Source organism: Malania oleifera, chromosome 7 (assembly GCF_029873635.1).
Source record: "Malania oleifera isolate guangnan ecotype guangnan chromosome 7, ASM2987363v1, whole genome shotgun sequence".
NCBI lineage: Eukaryota > Viridiplantae > Streptophyta > Magnoliopsida > Santalales > Ximeniaceae > Malania > Malania oleifera.
This window is the reverse complement of record NC_080423.1, coordinates 100,993,966-101,011,135: the sequence shown is the minus strand read 5'-3', so window position 1 is coordinate 101,011,135 and position 17,170 is coordinate 100,993,966. Positions and strand designations below refer to the sequence as shown.

At 37.8% G+C, this 17,170-nt stretch overlaps 1 protein-coding gene across 1 annotated transcript in view; it reads left to right on the top strand.

The window, feature by feature from the left end:
* The window catches only part of LOC131160967 (aspartyl protease family protein At5g10770-like), a 52,687-nt gene extending 39,970 nt beyond the window's left edge, over positions 1–12,717 (top strand). Inside the window, exons 3-6 of the mRNA XM_058116835.1 lie at positions 4,219–4,276; positions 7,048–7,081; positions 9,547–9,617; positions 11,492–12,717. Coding sequence (XP_057972818.1) covers positions 4,219–4,276; positions 7,048–7,081; positions 9,547–9,617; positions 11,492–12,717 — 1,389 coding nt within the window. The remainder of the gene's footprint in view (positions 1–4,218; positions 4,277–7,047; positions 7,082–9,546; positions 9,618–11,491) is intronic.
* The last annotated feature ends 4,453 nt before the right edge of the window (positions 12,718–17,170 follow it).

Genomic DNA, 17,170 nt, shown 5'->3' with positions numbered 1-17,170 from the left:
GTGGCTTCCGCATCAAGTCACTCCGGTCAGACCAAGGAGGAGAGTACAAAGACGAAGCTTTCCTGGAATTCCTTAGACAACAAGGAATTCAGAAACAGTTCACACCATCATACACTCCCCAGTTGAATGGTGTAGCCGAAAGGAAGAATCGCACAATCCTTAACATGGCTAGAAGCATGTTAAAGGATAAAAATGTGCCCAAGAGTTTTTGGGCAGAAGCAGTGTTATGTGCAATCTATCTGCTAAATAGGTGTCCGACGAAGAGTCTTGATACAAAGACACCATATGAAGCCTGGAGTACTCACAAGCCCAGTGTGAGTCATCTTAGGGTGTTTGGCTCCATAGCCTACGCCAAGATCCCAGAAGCAAGAAGGACAAAGCTGGATGATAAAGGAGAGAAGTGTATCCTTGTAGGATATGGCGATAGCACCATGGGATATCGACTCTACAATCCCATCAACAAGAAAGTCTTTCACAGTCGGGATGTCATCTTTGAAGAAAATGAATCCTGGAAATGGGACCAGGTTTGAATGTTCCAAAGATGCGGAATTGACACTTGAAGGAGAAGAACCTACACAGACAAGAGAAGTGGCTATCGAGCCACAAATTCCTGAGCTGCAGACACCTCCACATGGTTCACCACAGAGGAATGAAGCTCCATCACCAATTGAGCGTGAAATCTCAGACATGAGACCTAGAGGAGCTCGAAATCTAGCCGACCTATATGAAACTACAGAACCAATTGAAGAGTATGTTACTCTTTACTGTCTATTGTTAACCAGCGACCCGGTTAGCTTTGAGGAAGCTAACGAAGAAGACAAATGGAGAAAAGCGATGGATGAGGAGATTCAATCCATCGAGAAGAACAAAACTTGGGAGTTGACAAATCTCCCGAAGGGCCGCAAAACCATTGGTGTGAAATGGGTCTACAAGACCAAAAAGAATGCTCAAGGAGAAGTTCAAAGATATAAAGCAAGACTTGTCGCCAAAGGCTACAAGCAAAAAGAAGGGATTGATTATGGAGAAATCTTTGCCCCGGTTGCTAGACTTGAAACCATCAGATTACTTATTTCACTTTCAGCACAAAATAGATGGAAGATTTACCAGCTAGACGTGAAATCAGCTTTTCTGAACGGTTTTCTGGAAGAAGAGATTTATATCGATCAACCACCTGGATATGTAAAGAAGGGCAAAGAAGATAGAGTGTACAAGTTGAAGAAAGCACTCTATGGCTTGAAGCAAGCACCTCGTGCGTGGAACATGAGGATTGATGACTACTTCCAGAAGAATGGATTTGAGAAGTGTCCCTACGAGCATGCGCTATATATAAAGATGGAGACAGATGGAAGCATGCTCATAGCCTGCCTATATGTTGATGATCTGATCTTCACCGGCAACAATCCAGAGATGTTTGCCGCTTTCAAAAGGAGCATGGTCAAAGAATTCGAAATGACAGATATTGGCCAGATGGCTCATTTTCTTGGCATAGAAGTCGTGCAAAGCGAGAAAGGAATTTTCATCTCCCAGAGCCACTATGCAAAAGAAGTATTGAAGAAGTTTGGGATGGACAAATGCAACCCAGTGACAACTCCAGTTGAAACAGGATTGGAGTTGAGAAAGAATGAGCAAGGAGATGTTGACCCCACATATTTTAAGAGTCTGGTTGGAAGCTTAAGGTATTTGACGTGCACCAGACCAGATATACTCTATGGAGTTGGACTTGTCAGCAGGTACATGGAGACTCCTGACCAGTCCCACCTGAATGCAGCGAAAAGGATACTCCGATATGTCAAAGGTACCATCACCGATGGTATGTTTTATTCATCAAGAGATGATTGCAAACTTATCGGCTATTCAGATAGCGATTGGGGAAGAGATCTTGATGAAAGAAAAAGTACGACGGGATTCACATTTTTTATGGGAGATACATCGTTTACATGGTCTTCGAAGAAGCAACCCATCGTAACGCTATCATCATGTGAAGCTGAGTATGTTGCTGCTAGCTCAGCTGTTTGTCATGGTATATGGATTAGGAATGTACTGAAGTATCTGGGATTTCTTGAAGGTAACCCCACAGAAGTTTACATCGACAACCGATCAGCGATTGCACTTGCGAAAAATCCAGTTTACCATGAAAGAAGTAAACATATTGATACTCGGTATCATTTTATCAGGGAGCATGTCAAAAATAAAGAAGTGGAATTGATATCTTGCAGAACGTATGATCAGATTGCTGACATTTTCACAAAACCACTCAGACATGATATTTTTGCAAGACTGAAGACAATGCTCGGAATGACAAAATTAGGAGAGTCAAGTTTAAGGGGGGATGTTGAAGATTAAACTTGAAGACCGGCAGCCCACCTCCATTGAAGACCGGCAGCCCACCGTTGTGGACATTGGAGATTTGCAGGCAACCTACTCCACCTACCAGCCCACCTCTATTGAAGATTTGCACCCACCATTGTTGATTATTTGATTTCTATAATTACTATAAATAGCTGAGTTGTGTGTGAGTAAATGTGAGCAAAATGTGGTGTGTGAGAGAGATTAGCCAGTGAGCCGTGAGAGAGATTTTATTCCTCTGTAATTTATTTTCAGATTGAAATTACTGATTTGGCAATTTATCCTCACTGAGTTTCAGCCACAACCAGTGGCTGAGTGCTCCTCTCCAACCATGAGCACTCAGCCACTGGTTGTGGCTGAAACTCAGTGAGGATAAATTGCCAAATCAGTAATTTCAATCTGAAAATAAATTACAGAGGAATAAAATCTCTCTCACGGCTCACTGGCTAATCTCTCTCACACACCACATTGCTCACATTTACTCACACACAACTCAGCTATTTATAGTAATTATAGAAATCAAATAATCAACAATGGTGAGTGCAAATCTTCAATAGAGGTGGGCTGGTAGGTGGAGTAGGTTGCCTGCAAATCTCCAATGTCCACAACGGTGGGCTGCCGGTCTTCAATGGAGGTGGGCTGCCGGTCTTCAAGTTTAATCTTCAACACTTCTTTGGGGGATTGCTACAGAAGTGTTTTAGATCAACTATAGGTCTTCTGCACGCATTAGATTTTTATATAATGGTTATTATGTAACCTAGATTGATATAGTTTGGTGTAAGCTTAATTAAGGCATGTAAGCTTCATTGTTCATAGTGAAAACAACTGCTGCTCCCGTGGACGTAGGCAAATTGCCGAACCACATATATATTTTTTATTTTGATTGTTGCTTTCATTGATTCTCATTGTTGAGTGATTGCTAGCATTGTATAGTTCATCATCGAGTGTTTGATTGCTTGTTCCATTGATAGTTTGTGAGAGTTTGTGTGAGATCTTTCGTTACGCAAACTCAACATTGACAATTGGTTTCTAAAGGTTGATTGTTGCAAACAACAATTGGTATCAGACCCGGGTGATTGTTGGTGTGGTGAACAAGAATTGGTATCGGAGCTATTAGTTCTCAATGGCTAGGATTTCTTCTGCAAGGTTTGAGGTTGGAAAGTTTGATGGAAGGGGGAACTTCAGGCTATGGTAGAGGAGAGTGAAGGACTTGCTAGTGCAGGAAGGGATTATAAAGGGTCTACGGAAAGAATCCGGAAAGCATGGACGACGCAAGTTGGATGGAGCTAGAAGTCGATCTGCTCAAATTTTACACCTTTCTCGGTCAATCATGTCAAAGGATCTTACAATTTAGAGAAACCCTCAAAAAATCTACGGTAGTATCTAGTCAATCCCAAGAAGCCCTTGATCTCTTGCACATTTTTTGGTCATGCCCAGTTTACTACCGCCTCAATGTTGCTCGAACCCAGTAAAATACCACCTCTGGATACCACATGTCCAAGGAAGGTAACTTGCTCCAGCTAGAACTCACACTTCTTGAATTTTGCTAACAACTTTCTTTCTCTCAGCACCTGAAGCACTATCCTCAGATGTTCCTCGTGCTCTTTAGAGCTCTTTGAACGCACCAGTATGTCATCAATAAATACCACCAAAAACTGGTCCAAGTACTAGTGGAAGATCCTATTCATCAGATCTATAAAGACTACAGGGGCATTTGTTAATCCAAACGGAATAACCAAGAATTCATAATGGTCATACCAAATTCTGAGCACTGTCTTCGGAACATCTTTCGCCTTAACCTTTACCTAATGATACCCATATCGTAGATCTATATTTGAGAAAAACAGTGCCCCCTGTAATTGATCAAACAAGTTATCGATATGGGGAAGCGGGTATTTATTCTTGATAGTCACTTTATTAATTTTCTATAGTCAATGAACATTCTTATCAACCCATCCTTCTTTTTCACAAATAATACCGGCGCTCCCCAGGGTGACACGCCAGGCCTGATAAACCCCTTATCAAACAGTTCCTGCAATTATTCCTTCAACTCTTTTAGTTCTTCCTGTGCCATTCTGTATGACACTGTTCCCAAATCTAGGTCAATTGTAAACTCTACCTCACAATCAGAAGGTAATCACATAAAATCCTCCAGAAACACGACAGGAAAATCCCTCACTATTGGGATATCCTCTAATCTCAATTCCCCTTCTGATACTTCCTTTATGCAGGCCAAATATCCCTAACAACCCTCCAGTAAAAATATTCTTGCCTGTATATCCGATAACATCTGTGGTGGGGTACACACATATGACCCCACAAATCTGTACTCCTGTCTTCCTAAAGTTCTGAACACTACCTCTATCTGATAACAATCAATACTGGCGTAGTTAGTAGCTAGCCGATCCATCCTCAGAATCACCTCAAACCCATGCACATATAAAACTACCAAGTTAGTTGGTAAAGTCCTGCCCTGAATACACACTGGACAATTCTTGAGTACTTTCTTATATAACACTACAATCCTGGTCGACGTAGAAACTGACACACTAATGTCTAGCGGCTGAGTTTCTATCCTACAAAATTTAATAAACTCTCGAACGATAAAAGAGTGAGTCGCCTCTGAATAAAACAAGATAGTAGCTTTATGTGATAGAATTAAAACAATACCTATTACGACATCTCTTGTCGCCTCCGAATCTCCTAGTGTCAGAGTGTAGACCCGTGCTAGGATGGTGTTCCTCTGCTGACTGCCATAGGGTGCCCGGTGACCTCCTCGGTATGGTCTAAGAGTAGGCATAATAACGTGCGGTGCTCAGCAATCTCTCTCCCTGTGGCCAGGCTGATAATATCAGTAACATATCATCTCTTTGAACCGACACTCTCCTGGTGTCTCCTATAGCATCTGGGACAGAGAGGGGGCATCGGTCTGCCCTGTACCACTCGATCTCCTATCCCATGTCTCTGACCTCCTCTGCTATCCTGCCTTCTCCAAGGTCCCTGGCTAGAACCTACTTGAAAATCGGGAGGCGCAGGCCTCTTCCTATGACTCTATGTCGTTGCGTTACTCTATAGGCTACTCTCAATCACTGTAGCCTTATTTACTAGCTCTGAGAAGGTCTGAACTTGCAAACCCACTACTTGCTCATACAAACACTGTCTCAGGCCCTGCTCAAATTTCTTTGCCTTTTTCTCCTTATTTGATACTAAGTATGGAGCAAAACGGGACAACTCAATGAATATGGCGACATATTGTTGTACCTTCATGTGTCCCTAAGTCAAGTTCAAGAACTCTGCTACCTTTGCACTTCTAATGGTAGCGGGAAAGTACCACTCGAAAAAGATCTCCCTGAAGCGACTCCACGCCATCTCTACAGGCTCAGGTATCTGCTCCTCTAACAGTTTCGCTGATCTCCACCAACATTTTGCTTCTCCAATCAACTTGAATGTAGCAAAGGATACTTTATGCTCCTCGATACAAAGGAGAACTACCAATATTTCCTCTATATCTTGAACCCAGTTCTCAGCCACGAATGGGTCAGCCCCCTTAGAGAACGATGGGGGTATCATGCACGTAAACTACTTAACTGTGTAGCTTCGCTCCCCTGAACCCTTGGCCATCTCTACCATCACCTCCTGGGTGACGTTACGTAACAATGCATCGGGGTCTCCACTGCCCATACTGGAAAGCCCTGCATCATCACCTCTAGTATATGCACTGTTACTTCCAAGATCCATCCTGAAAATGGTACAAAACGGTCTTAAAATTATATCATCATAACACCACTAATATGCTCAACAAATTAGGACCCATAAAATATTCTTCTATAACCATTCATCTTAACATCCTCAACCCTAATTTAAGATTCAGTCTTGCCACTTAGAAACTAGAATCGACGATAGTCTACTTTAGTTTTCCTGAAGTCATCATCCTAGGAAAATCACAAAAACAACCACGGAACTCCTTTCTCCATACCAAAAGATAGAACCCTAAATTTCTATTTTACCCTCCAAAATGACTGACTTATAACCTAGTCTACCCATCTCCTGCTCTCATCAAAATCCATTCCTATACTCTAGTATTGTATTCCGCTGTTTATTAAAGTCTGAAAAACCTAACAACCTAAGCTCTGATACCAGACTGTGACGCCTTGATTTTTCTACCATTTTTTTTAATAATAAACAATAATAATCATTATCACCTATTATATCAAAAACTCTAATACCAAAAACCAAGATAACCCGACCTTAAGTGGGGCATCAGGTAATCGGTTTATTGCATACAAATATACCTAAGAGTGGAAGTCAACATTTACATACCATCCATAATACAAATACCCAAAGTTCTATACATCCATACACATCTCCCAAAATACATAACATACTCTAGGGAATCATACATCCCTAGCCCAAAACACTTACCCTGACTACCACTGTACCAACTCCCCTCTATCTCGGAGCTCTGTCTACTCGTCAGTCCTTATTTCCTAAAAAGTTTAAATTTATGGGTGACACACCTCTTAGTAAGATGGAATAAATTATTCATAGTGTGTGGTTATATGAGTTTAGTTATATCATAATACTATCATTTAATGGATTATATCATTTGAGAAAAACATACAGATATGTACTCATAATCATATAAATATAAAACATAGTTTCATAAGCCTTAATATCATTTCTCATACTCATATTCATAAGCTATCATTTCTCATAATTATACACACATACTTTCGTTTCTTAAATCATATTCACTTATTTCCATATCTCATCTTTCTCAAATCATATTCATATACTTTCTTATCTCATCTTTAAATTCATACTTTTTCATTTCTCATATTCATATTCATATTCTAGCTCATGGGTTTCCTCCAGTATAATTGACAATGTGTCTGAAACCCATGGCTACTCATTTCTCATTTTCACAACCTAGCTCATGAGTTTCCGCTAATATAAAATCCACTACGTGTCTGTAACTCATGGTTGTTCATTATTGTGTTTGTAATAAGTAACCATCGTGAGGATATTCCAATCGCATCATCTGCTTCCCTCCATGACTGGGTTGTGGAGCCTGAAGGCTGGACCTAACCGCGGTTGGCCTATCCGGTTAAATAAAAGGGGGAATGTGTCTGTAGTACGAATGACTCATCCAACCCTGGTCTGGACCCTAGTGGGGCAACACAACCCTTTACAGGCCCATTCAACTGTCTTGCCACACTCTGCACCAAATATGTGGTTGCACTATCACCTTATTAGCAACGGTACCGTGCTTTCTATACAACTATGGTCCATGAGGGTTCTCATTTTCATATTTATATATCCACATTTCATTTCATCTGTATATCTTAGCATATCAGTATTATTTTCATCATTTCTATATGATTCTCATCATTTCTATTTACATTCCATTTCATATATGTATATATCTCAATTCATCATTTCTCAATAAAACAATTCTATATTCCACTTTTCACCGTTTTCATATAAAAATCTCATATCATCACAAATAGGTATCACAAATAGGTATATAAAACATAATTGGGTTTGCCATAATTTCATTTCTGTATAAAACAATTCAATATATATATCATAGTCTCATTTCTCAGTACAAAACACATATCCCAATTTCAATTACATTGCCCGATATAAATCAGTCATATCATATTACTTATGCCACACAATTTTTATCTGATATTCATATCATAATAATAATCGACAAAATATCATATTTCATTTTCACATACTTTAAATCAACTAGTTCATTTCCCAAAATAGCCGTTATAATTTATTCCCCTTACATGCTTACTGAGAGGTCTGATAAAAACCCTAAATCCATGCCCACGACATTCAAAACTTCAAACCTTGAAATCGCATTATCCTCAGTTCAATCAACTCAACTCCAGAATATTTATCAATTAATACATTCCCTAGGCCCACATACTCCAAATAATCAATTAAATCTTAAAATATCATACTTACCCTGGTTTTGGGGTGGTGCCTAGGAATCCCAAATCAACAATCTGTTTCGATTAAGTTGTAGAGAATCACCCCTAGATCCTCGTGGTGGTTCCTGATCATTGAATCGAGCTACAACGGAGTCGAAATCGAAGAGAGAAGGTTGACTGGCCGTAACCTAGAGAGAGAAAGTGAGGAAGAGGAAATTTTCTTATTGAAAATATGATTTTTTCCTTTATATAGACAGTTGGCCACGTGTACTCGTCGACAAGAATATAAGCTTTGTCAACGAGTCAATGAAGATCGTTCGTTGACGAGATCAATGGGTTCATCGACGAACCCCGAAAATATGAGATTTTCCTTGGCTCTCGAGATCTCCTATGCTCACCAACGAGTCCCTATTGTTTGCCCTCTCCAATTTTCTTCCTTTCTTCTTTTCTCACAAATTAAAATTTTTGAATCTCTGCAGAAGAAAAAAAAGGAAGAAAAAAAGTAGAGTAGAAAAAAAGAAGAACGGAGAGAGACAAAAAAGGAATAGAGGGAGAATGAGGAGAGAGAGAGAGAGAGAGAGAGAGAGAGAGAGAGAGAGAGAGAGAGAGAGAGAGAGAGAGAGAGTGGGCTGTTAGAAAAACCAGAAGCTGGAGTTTCAGTGAGGCAGCGGTGACGACTAGTGTGATTGCTAGAAATAGCATTGGTGGTGAGGGAGTCAACTAGGTGGGAGCAGCAATTGTGATGGCAGCTTGAGGTGGGTGTTTATTAAGGTGAAGATCTGGCCTGATGGTGGTAGTCGATATGGTGGCTAGAAATGGCAGCGACTGTGATGAAGGCAATCGAGTAATAGTAGCAGCAACCATGGCAACTCGATGCCATCCTCTCATGCATGCATACAAAACTTGAAGGAGAAAAAAAAGGGAATGTTTCGTTTAGTGACACATGGCATATGCCACATTTCATTGTGTTATTCGCCCATTTTTATCAAGGCGAGGGATACAACACGAGGAGATATTTTGTAGTTGATGTGGTACCGAGTAAAATGAGATGTCTCATTTTTATGGATAAGATAAGTATTCTAAGCCTTCATCTTTACTTGTCATCTTTTGGTTTTCCCTATTTTCCCCTTGATTTATATTTGCAGATAATTGACATCATTTTGCAGACAATTTATTTATGTTTGTTTTTTTTGGTTTTGATTACATATATGCATGTTTATATTGTTTTAGTTGGATAATGATACTGGTTTTTTAGTATTGGTTTTGATGCGAGTGATGGTTTTGATAGTTTAATTGTAAATTTCACGTGTCCTGCTTATAACCACCGTATTCTTTTGCTATAAGTGAGGGCTACCAATAAAATTAGGGTTTTTGTTTGAAAAAAAATCGTCCATTTTTATTACTATTTTCCTGTTTTTTTTTTTTTTTATCTTATGATTGGCTCCATTTGCGGTAACTTGATTCAAATTGATTGAGTTGACTCCATTTGACTTGAATTGACCTGATTTGATCACATAAACTCGATTTAACTTTGATTGATCCATTTGATTTTTTTTTTATTTTGTTATTATCTTTGTTTCCAAATTATGTTTTTAAAATTTAAAAACATAAAATTCAATAAAAATCACAAAATAATATTAAAAATGTATAAAATAATAGAAAATTTTAAAGGAATTTTGAGGCTTTTGAAATTCAAGAAAATAAAAAAAATAGTAATTTAAAAATAACAAAAATATAAAAATATATGAAAATCCTTTAAAAATCATAAAAATTATAGAATATTACCAAAAAATAGAGAAAATAAAGGAAATTTTCTAGGACCTTCCTTGTCTATATATATATGTATTATCATTTTCTAGTAGATTTTGACCTTTGGTGGATTTGTCTTACATGTTCTAATGTGTTTTTTAATGTTTAAATGCATGATTTTTTATGTTTTGTGCATGTGTATACATGTGCACACACTGCTATAAGGATTAACTTAATAAAATGGGGTTATATAATCCTCAGTCATCTCCTGAGTGGCAGACAGTCTAACAAAATCACTTTGAGTTCGATCAAGGGTGATTTTATTAGACTTTTTGATTTCTAAGTGCATATTTCGTATATCTCTTGTATGTATGTTTGCATATATGATTGTATGCATATTGGCATGTGTGTTTTGTATGGTTATTTGTAGTTATATTTGCATATTTGTTAACTTAACATGTTTGCTTACATGTTTTTTTTTTTTTTTTTTTAAATCTTTGCATATGTTAGTGTGTTGTCTTGATATGAATAAACCAACATCCATGATGAACTTTTCTCTAGTCTTAGGGGTTATATCTTTGCATACCTTTGAGAATGTGGAACTGAGGGGGATTCTCGTCTTACGCAAAGTCTTCCAATATTTAACGGTCAAGTAAATAAGACATTTAAAACGGAAAAAAAAAAACACAATAAACAATTAGTTTCATAAGGGATCATTAGGAGTTTGTGTCTTCGCATGTTGTTTTATCTTTCGTAGGGTTGTCTAATATTTAAAGATTTAATAATTGAATAAAATGGAAGAATCTAAATCTTGGTTGGTTTCAAAGGTAATCTCAAGCTAATCATATTAGATGAGTGTGTAGGCATGCTAGTGCCTTCTTTTCACATAATTGTACTCTCTAATCCTACCTGATAACATAAATCACTGACTATTGATTTCCTTGAACCTAGGTATAGTGTAAAGACTAATGGACTAGTAATATATTAAATAGTCGTTTTGACATCACTTAGAGTAAAAATAGATTTGTGGCAACTCTATTGGACTATGTATTTGTCCTATTTCTCATTCTATGTATTATTCTCTTTGATTTTGAGTTCGTCACTCCGTTGAAACGATTTAGAGATTCAACCCCTATTTTAGTAGGTGGTCCTACAAGATGTTGTGACAATTATTGATGTATAATAAATAAAGCAAATGTATGGCCAATGTAAAGTATGAAGGTTCTCCATTTTTGTTTTTTCCTTTTTGCAATAAGTAGTTTCCTTACATGATAAAAATTGCAGGAATATATATTCATTTTATACTAAATACAAACTAAATCAAAATTTTAGTTAAATATAATACCAACGTAACATGCAAAGAATAATTAATGCATGTAAATGTATCTCAAAATTTAAAAGTTTTTCTAGTTGATTGATGATTAATTAGTTGACTTCTCTATTAATTTCAGGGCTTGAAACAGTAGCATCTCTTAAAGTTGTCCACAAAGATGGACCATGCTTTCAACCAAGTAAAGGTCAAGTAAATACTCCTACAAGGACTCTTGCACAAAAACTCATCCAAGACCAATATCGAGTTGACTCAATTCACTCAAGAGCCACCCTTCCTGTCAAGTCTGGATTAATATTAATGGACACATATCAATACGTTGCAACTATAGGTCTTGGAACACCAGTGAAAAATCTCACTCTCATACTAGACACTGGTAGTGACCTCACTTGGACTCAATGCAAGCCATGTTTTTGGACCTGCTATAATCAGAGCGAATCAATTTTTGATCCTTCCAAGTCATCATCGTATTCCAACATCATGTGCAGTTCGACAATGTGTACTCAACTCACAGGTAACCCACCCAATTTTTGCACTATTAACAACACGTGTATTTACACGGCTCGATATGCTGATCAATCATTCACACAAGGATTTATCGCCAAAGACAAGCTAAGTTTGACACAATCAAACGTGGTAGAGGATTTCATATTTGGGTGTGGCCAAGACAATGAGGGAAATTTTGGTGGAACAGCTGGGATATTTGGACTTGGTCCAGGAGATACATCTATCATGGCACAAACTGCCCAAAAATACAAGAATGTTTTCTCGTACTGTCTTCCCTCGTTACCCTCTCTCTTAGGACACTTGACCTTTGGAAGCACAAACATTCTTTCTCATTCTATAAAATTTACTCCATTTGTAGAAGGGCCACAATACTCCGACCATTATTTCCTAGAGTTACTCGCGATAAGTGTTGGCGGAGAGAAGCTACCCATCAACTCATCAACATTTTCAACAGCAGGTACTATTATAGATTCTGGAACTATCATCACTCGCTTGCCTTCGTCGGCCTATGCCCAACTTCGATTAGCTTTCCAGCAACGCATGAAAGGCTATCCAATGGCTCAGGCTTGGGATGTATTAGATACGTGCTATGACTTCAGTAATTATAAGCATGTGATGATACCCAAGATCAGCCTATTCTTCAGCGGCAATGTTGAACTAGGAGTTGACTCTTCAGGAATCCTAGTAGCGGAGAACATAACACAAGTGTGCCTTGCCTTTATTGGAAATGCTGATGCTAACTATCACAGTATAATTGGAAGTTATCAACAAAAGACAGTTGATGTGATATATGACCTTGCTGGGAAGAGGCTTGGGCTTAGAGCTTATGGCTGCCATTAAGCTAGCTAGCTAGTAAAGTTATTAAAAGATAGAAATGGTGTTTTTGACAATCTAAAGAATTATAAAACATCTATCTCTTCTTTTTTTTTTTCCAATTTCCCTGTAAATATCGAAAAGTTGAAAAATAATTAGTAATTTTTTTTGGAGTTTTCGAACCTAATTTGTACACAGATCTTGAATTTTTTTTTTTTTTAATGGTGATATTTTTGGAACTCTTTGAAAAGTTAGAAATGAAGCATAAAACTAAATTTCACAATTGAACCTACATTAAATGTTTCCTCCAAAAAATTTACTAAAAAATATTGATTCTCAATCACACATAATTGAATATGATAGATCATGTTGCTTATGCATTTTTTTTTTTTAATTGATTCTCAATCACACATAATTGAATATGATAGATCATGTTGCTTATACATTTTTTTTTAAAAAAAAAAGAAAAAAAAAAGAGAGCGGCACCTCCTAAACTTTATTAGAAAACTCCTCACTTATGGCGGAGGAATACCGTGGTTCCAATCTTGAGACTTTGGGACATTAAAAACAAATACCAAGACCCTAAAACAACCTTAACCAATATAATCAAAACCAATAAACCAATGACCAGCAACCAATCAAAAACTAAAAAACTAAACAACTATAAAGTAGAAAACAAACAAAACTCCAAAAGATAAATACAAAACATTACGAGTGCAAAGAAGGAAATCCCAACAAATCCAATCGAATCATTCCCCTGACTTGCTATGGAAGACCATCCTAACAACTATATGATCGAGAAATACCAGATTCACCCTGTTTGACAAAGAATTCTGCACTTTTATTCGCCTCCTTGTAAATATGATCCACCATAAATTGTGTGTCTCTTAATGCTAGCATAAGCTCTTCCCACAAACCCCATAATTTTCAAATCGAGCACTTCCCAGAATTTATCCACTGAACCAACAAAGCAGAGTCATATGCAATCTTTACTTGATCAAATCCGAAATCTTTACATAAATTAATCCCTAAAATAATCGCCCTTAATTCAGTCATGTTATTTGTTCCATAACCCAATAATGAGGAAAAAGCTGCTTTAACTAAACCTTTTTCATCTCTTATTATGCCTCCACCACCACAATTACATGGGTTACCTCTACAGCTCCCATCCATATTCAACTTAACATAACCTATCACAGGTTTATACCATCTGACTACACGAGGAAGACGAACCCTCACATTTTTCACTTGAATATCCAAAGCACGAAGGACTGCAATATCCATGCAAGAAGCAGGTGCACATTTATTTAACTTGTCTGAAATGGATCTCAACCAATATTTAATATCAAGTCACATAGTTCTCATCGAATCATGAATTGATTCCATTCTGACTCTACATCGACGAGTCCAGAGTCTCCAAATAATGAGACTAGGTATGAGACTTACCAAAATGTCTAACTGTGAGACCCATCTTGCACAATTAAACCAGACATTAACTCTACCTTTCCAAGTACTCGTTGCCATACAACTAACACCCAACGCCACTGCTGCTTGTTTCCATACCTCCTGAGAAAAAGATCCATGGCAAAACACATGGTCTAGAGATTTAATCTTGGCATTTGAACAACAAGCACATCGAGAGGCCATTTGAACACCTACTTCTTTAATACGAGTATCAACCGGAAGACAAGAGAACCAAGACTTCCACATACAAATTGACCCCCTCTTGGGCAACATAGGATGTCAGATCCATTTTGCAACTGAGAATTCCTTTTTACGCTTCCTTATAATTTCCCAAGCACTTGCCGTGGTGAATTTTCCATTTGTTGAAGGTTCCCAAATTACTATACCTAGACCCTCCTTGCAAGAAATAGCAGAGTTCATTACCTCCTCAACCTAATCTTCACCCAACAGATCCACTAATAAATCAACATTCCACCCATCTTTATCCCAACAATCTCGTGTTCGAAGCTTATGGTTAATAATTTCCTGAACCTTAGCACAAAGAGGACCGGAGGCTGACCATCGATCAAACCAGAAAGAAGCCGACCCTTCTTTAATTTGAACACGGACATGCTCTAAAACTTCATGAATCACATGAACAATCGATTTCCAAAATCTAGTTCCTTTATCTAGTTTCATTTTTCTCAAGTGGTGTTTCTTATACAAATACTTGGCTTTAAAGAATTGAGTCCACAGATTATCCATAGTTAACAATCTCCACACAAACTTCATATGCAATGATTTTTTTACCTCCTTCAAATTCCTAATGCCCAAACCACCCTCCCCAACAGGCTTACATATATTAGACCAGGAACACCAATTCCTCTTCTTTTTGTCATTTACTCTACTCCAGAAAAAATTCGATAACATAGAATTTATCCTTGTGAAGACAATATTTGGAATGTCCAATACGGCCAATTCATGAATCTCCATTGATGACAATACATGCTTAATTAAAATTATGCGACCCCCTTGAGATAAAAGCTTAAATTTCCCACTCACTATCTTTTTCCTCAATTTATCAACTAGGGGCTCTAAAATACGGACTGTAAGATGACCTGATACCAAAGGAACACCCAAGTATGTAGTAGGGAGACCTCCTTCTGCAAAGTCAGTCATCCTTAACAAAGATCTCTTCCGAGCATAATCAATTCTCTTTGACAAAAAAATACTTGACTTTTCTTTATTTATTAATTGAACAGACCAATCCTTATATTTCTTTAGAGTCTTAATAAGCATTCGAATGGAACTTCTCTTACCATTGGCAAAAATAAGAATGTCATCCGCATAGAGAAGGTGAGATACCAAAGGCGCTCCACGAGGATGATAGTAAGCCCCTATTTTATTCTCCATGAAATTTTTATTTAGAAGCTGAGAGAGAATTTCCTGTAAAATAATAAATAGATAAGGAGATAGAGGATCTCCTTGGCGAAGCAATCGAGAAGGTTTAAAGAAACCTTTATAAGTGTTATTCATCATAATAGAGAACCAAGGAGAGGAGACACATTCCGCCACTAAACCACATAATCTCTGTGAGAATCCAAAGCTTTTCAGAACCACTTTTAAAAATCCCAATCAACCCTATCATATGCCTTAACCATGTCCACTTTGATCATTACAATTCCACCATTAGATTTTTTATGCAGAGAATGAACCATTTCTTGAGCCAACGTAATATTTTCAAATATACTTCTACCAGGAATGAAAGCTCCCTATTCCAGAGAAATCAAAGCAGACAATAAACCTGTCATCCATGCAACAATAGTTTTTGAAAAATTTTTGTAGATAACACTAGAAAGACTAATAGGCCTAAACTTATCAAAACTCTAAGGATTCAGAACTTTTGGGATTAGAACAATGTAAGAAGTAGAATAAAATCTAGGAAGAGGAGACCCAGCAAAAAAATCTCTAGCTGCATCGATCACGTCTTCTTTTACAATATCCTAGCAATCATGGAAAAAAGCCGAACCAAAACCATCCGGACCTAGGCTACTATTTCTCAGGATAGAAAGAATAGCATCCCTTACCTCCACCTCAGACGGTTCACGACAAAGATCAATATTCTCCTCTTCAGAAACCATAGGACATATTATATCAACAAGGTTAGCTGTTCGATTTGGGCCTACACCTGTTAAGAAAGTTCAAAAATACCTTACTGCACCCTCATGAACAGCCTCCATAGAATCCAACACTTCTCCATTTGGAAGTTTCAAAGAATGGTTCATAGACTTCTTCCTCCTTTGATTCACAAATGCATGAAAGAACTTTGTATTGTTATCCCCCTCCTCCAACCATTTCCTTTTGGTTAGCTGAGAAATACGAATCTCCTCCCTCTTTTCCCATGCTTCCAACTCAAGTTTAGTAAGGAAAAAATCTTCCTCCATTTCTGGTGAATACTCTTCCTGAAGTTGAGCCTCTATAACCTCTATACTTTCCTCCAATTTTTTAATGTTCTGTTGTACATGTCCAAAAGCCTGTTTGTTTCAGTTTCGAATTGCAACTTTCGTATGTTTCAATTTCCCAGCAAGTCTAACTAAACTCGACCCATGAGACTCCTCCCTCCAGGCTTCCTCCACGCAAGACTTAAAAGACTGGTGCGTGCTCCACATATTTTGATACCTGAATGGAGAAGGACCATACCGATGCAAATTTCTATGAAATTGAATAACCAATGGGTTATGATATGAAGTCCTCCTCTTTCCATACTCAAAATAAATATTTGGCAAAACCTGGAGAAGATTTGAATTATAGAGCACCCTATCCAATTTTGCCCAGCTCCGAGAATTACCATTGTGACCATTACACCAAGACATGTTTCTGCTAGTACCAACCAAATCCATAAGACCACAGTTGTCCAAGCAAGTATTAAATTCCTACATAGCCGATAATGCCCTCATATGACCACCAATACATTCCGAATCTGAACGGATGATATTAAAATCTCCCACCACTAACCAAGGGAAATCATCCCTCTTAA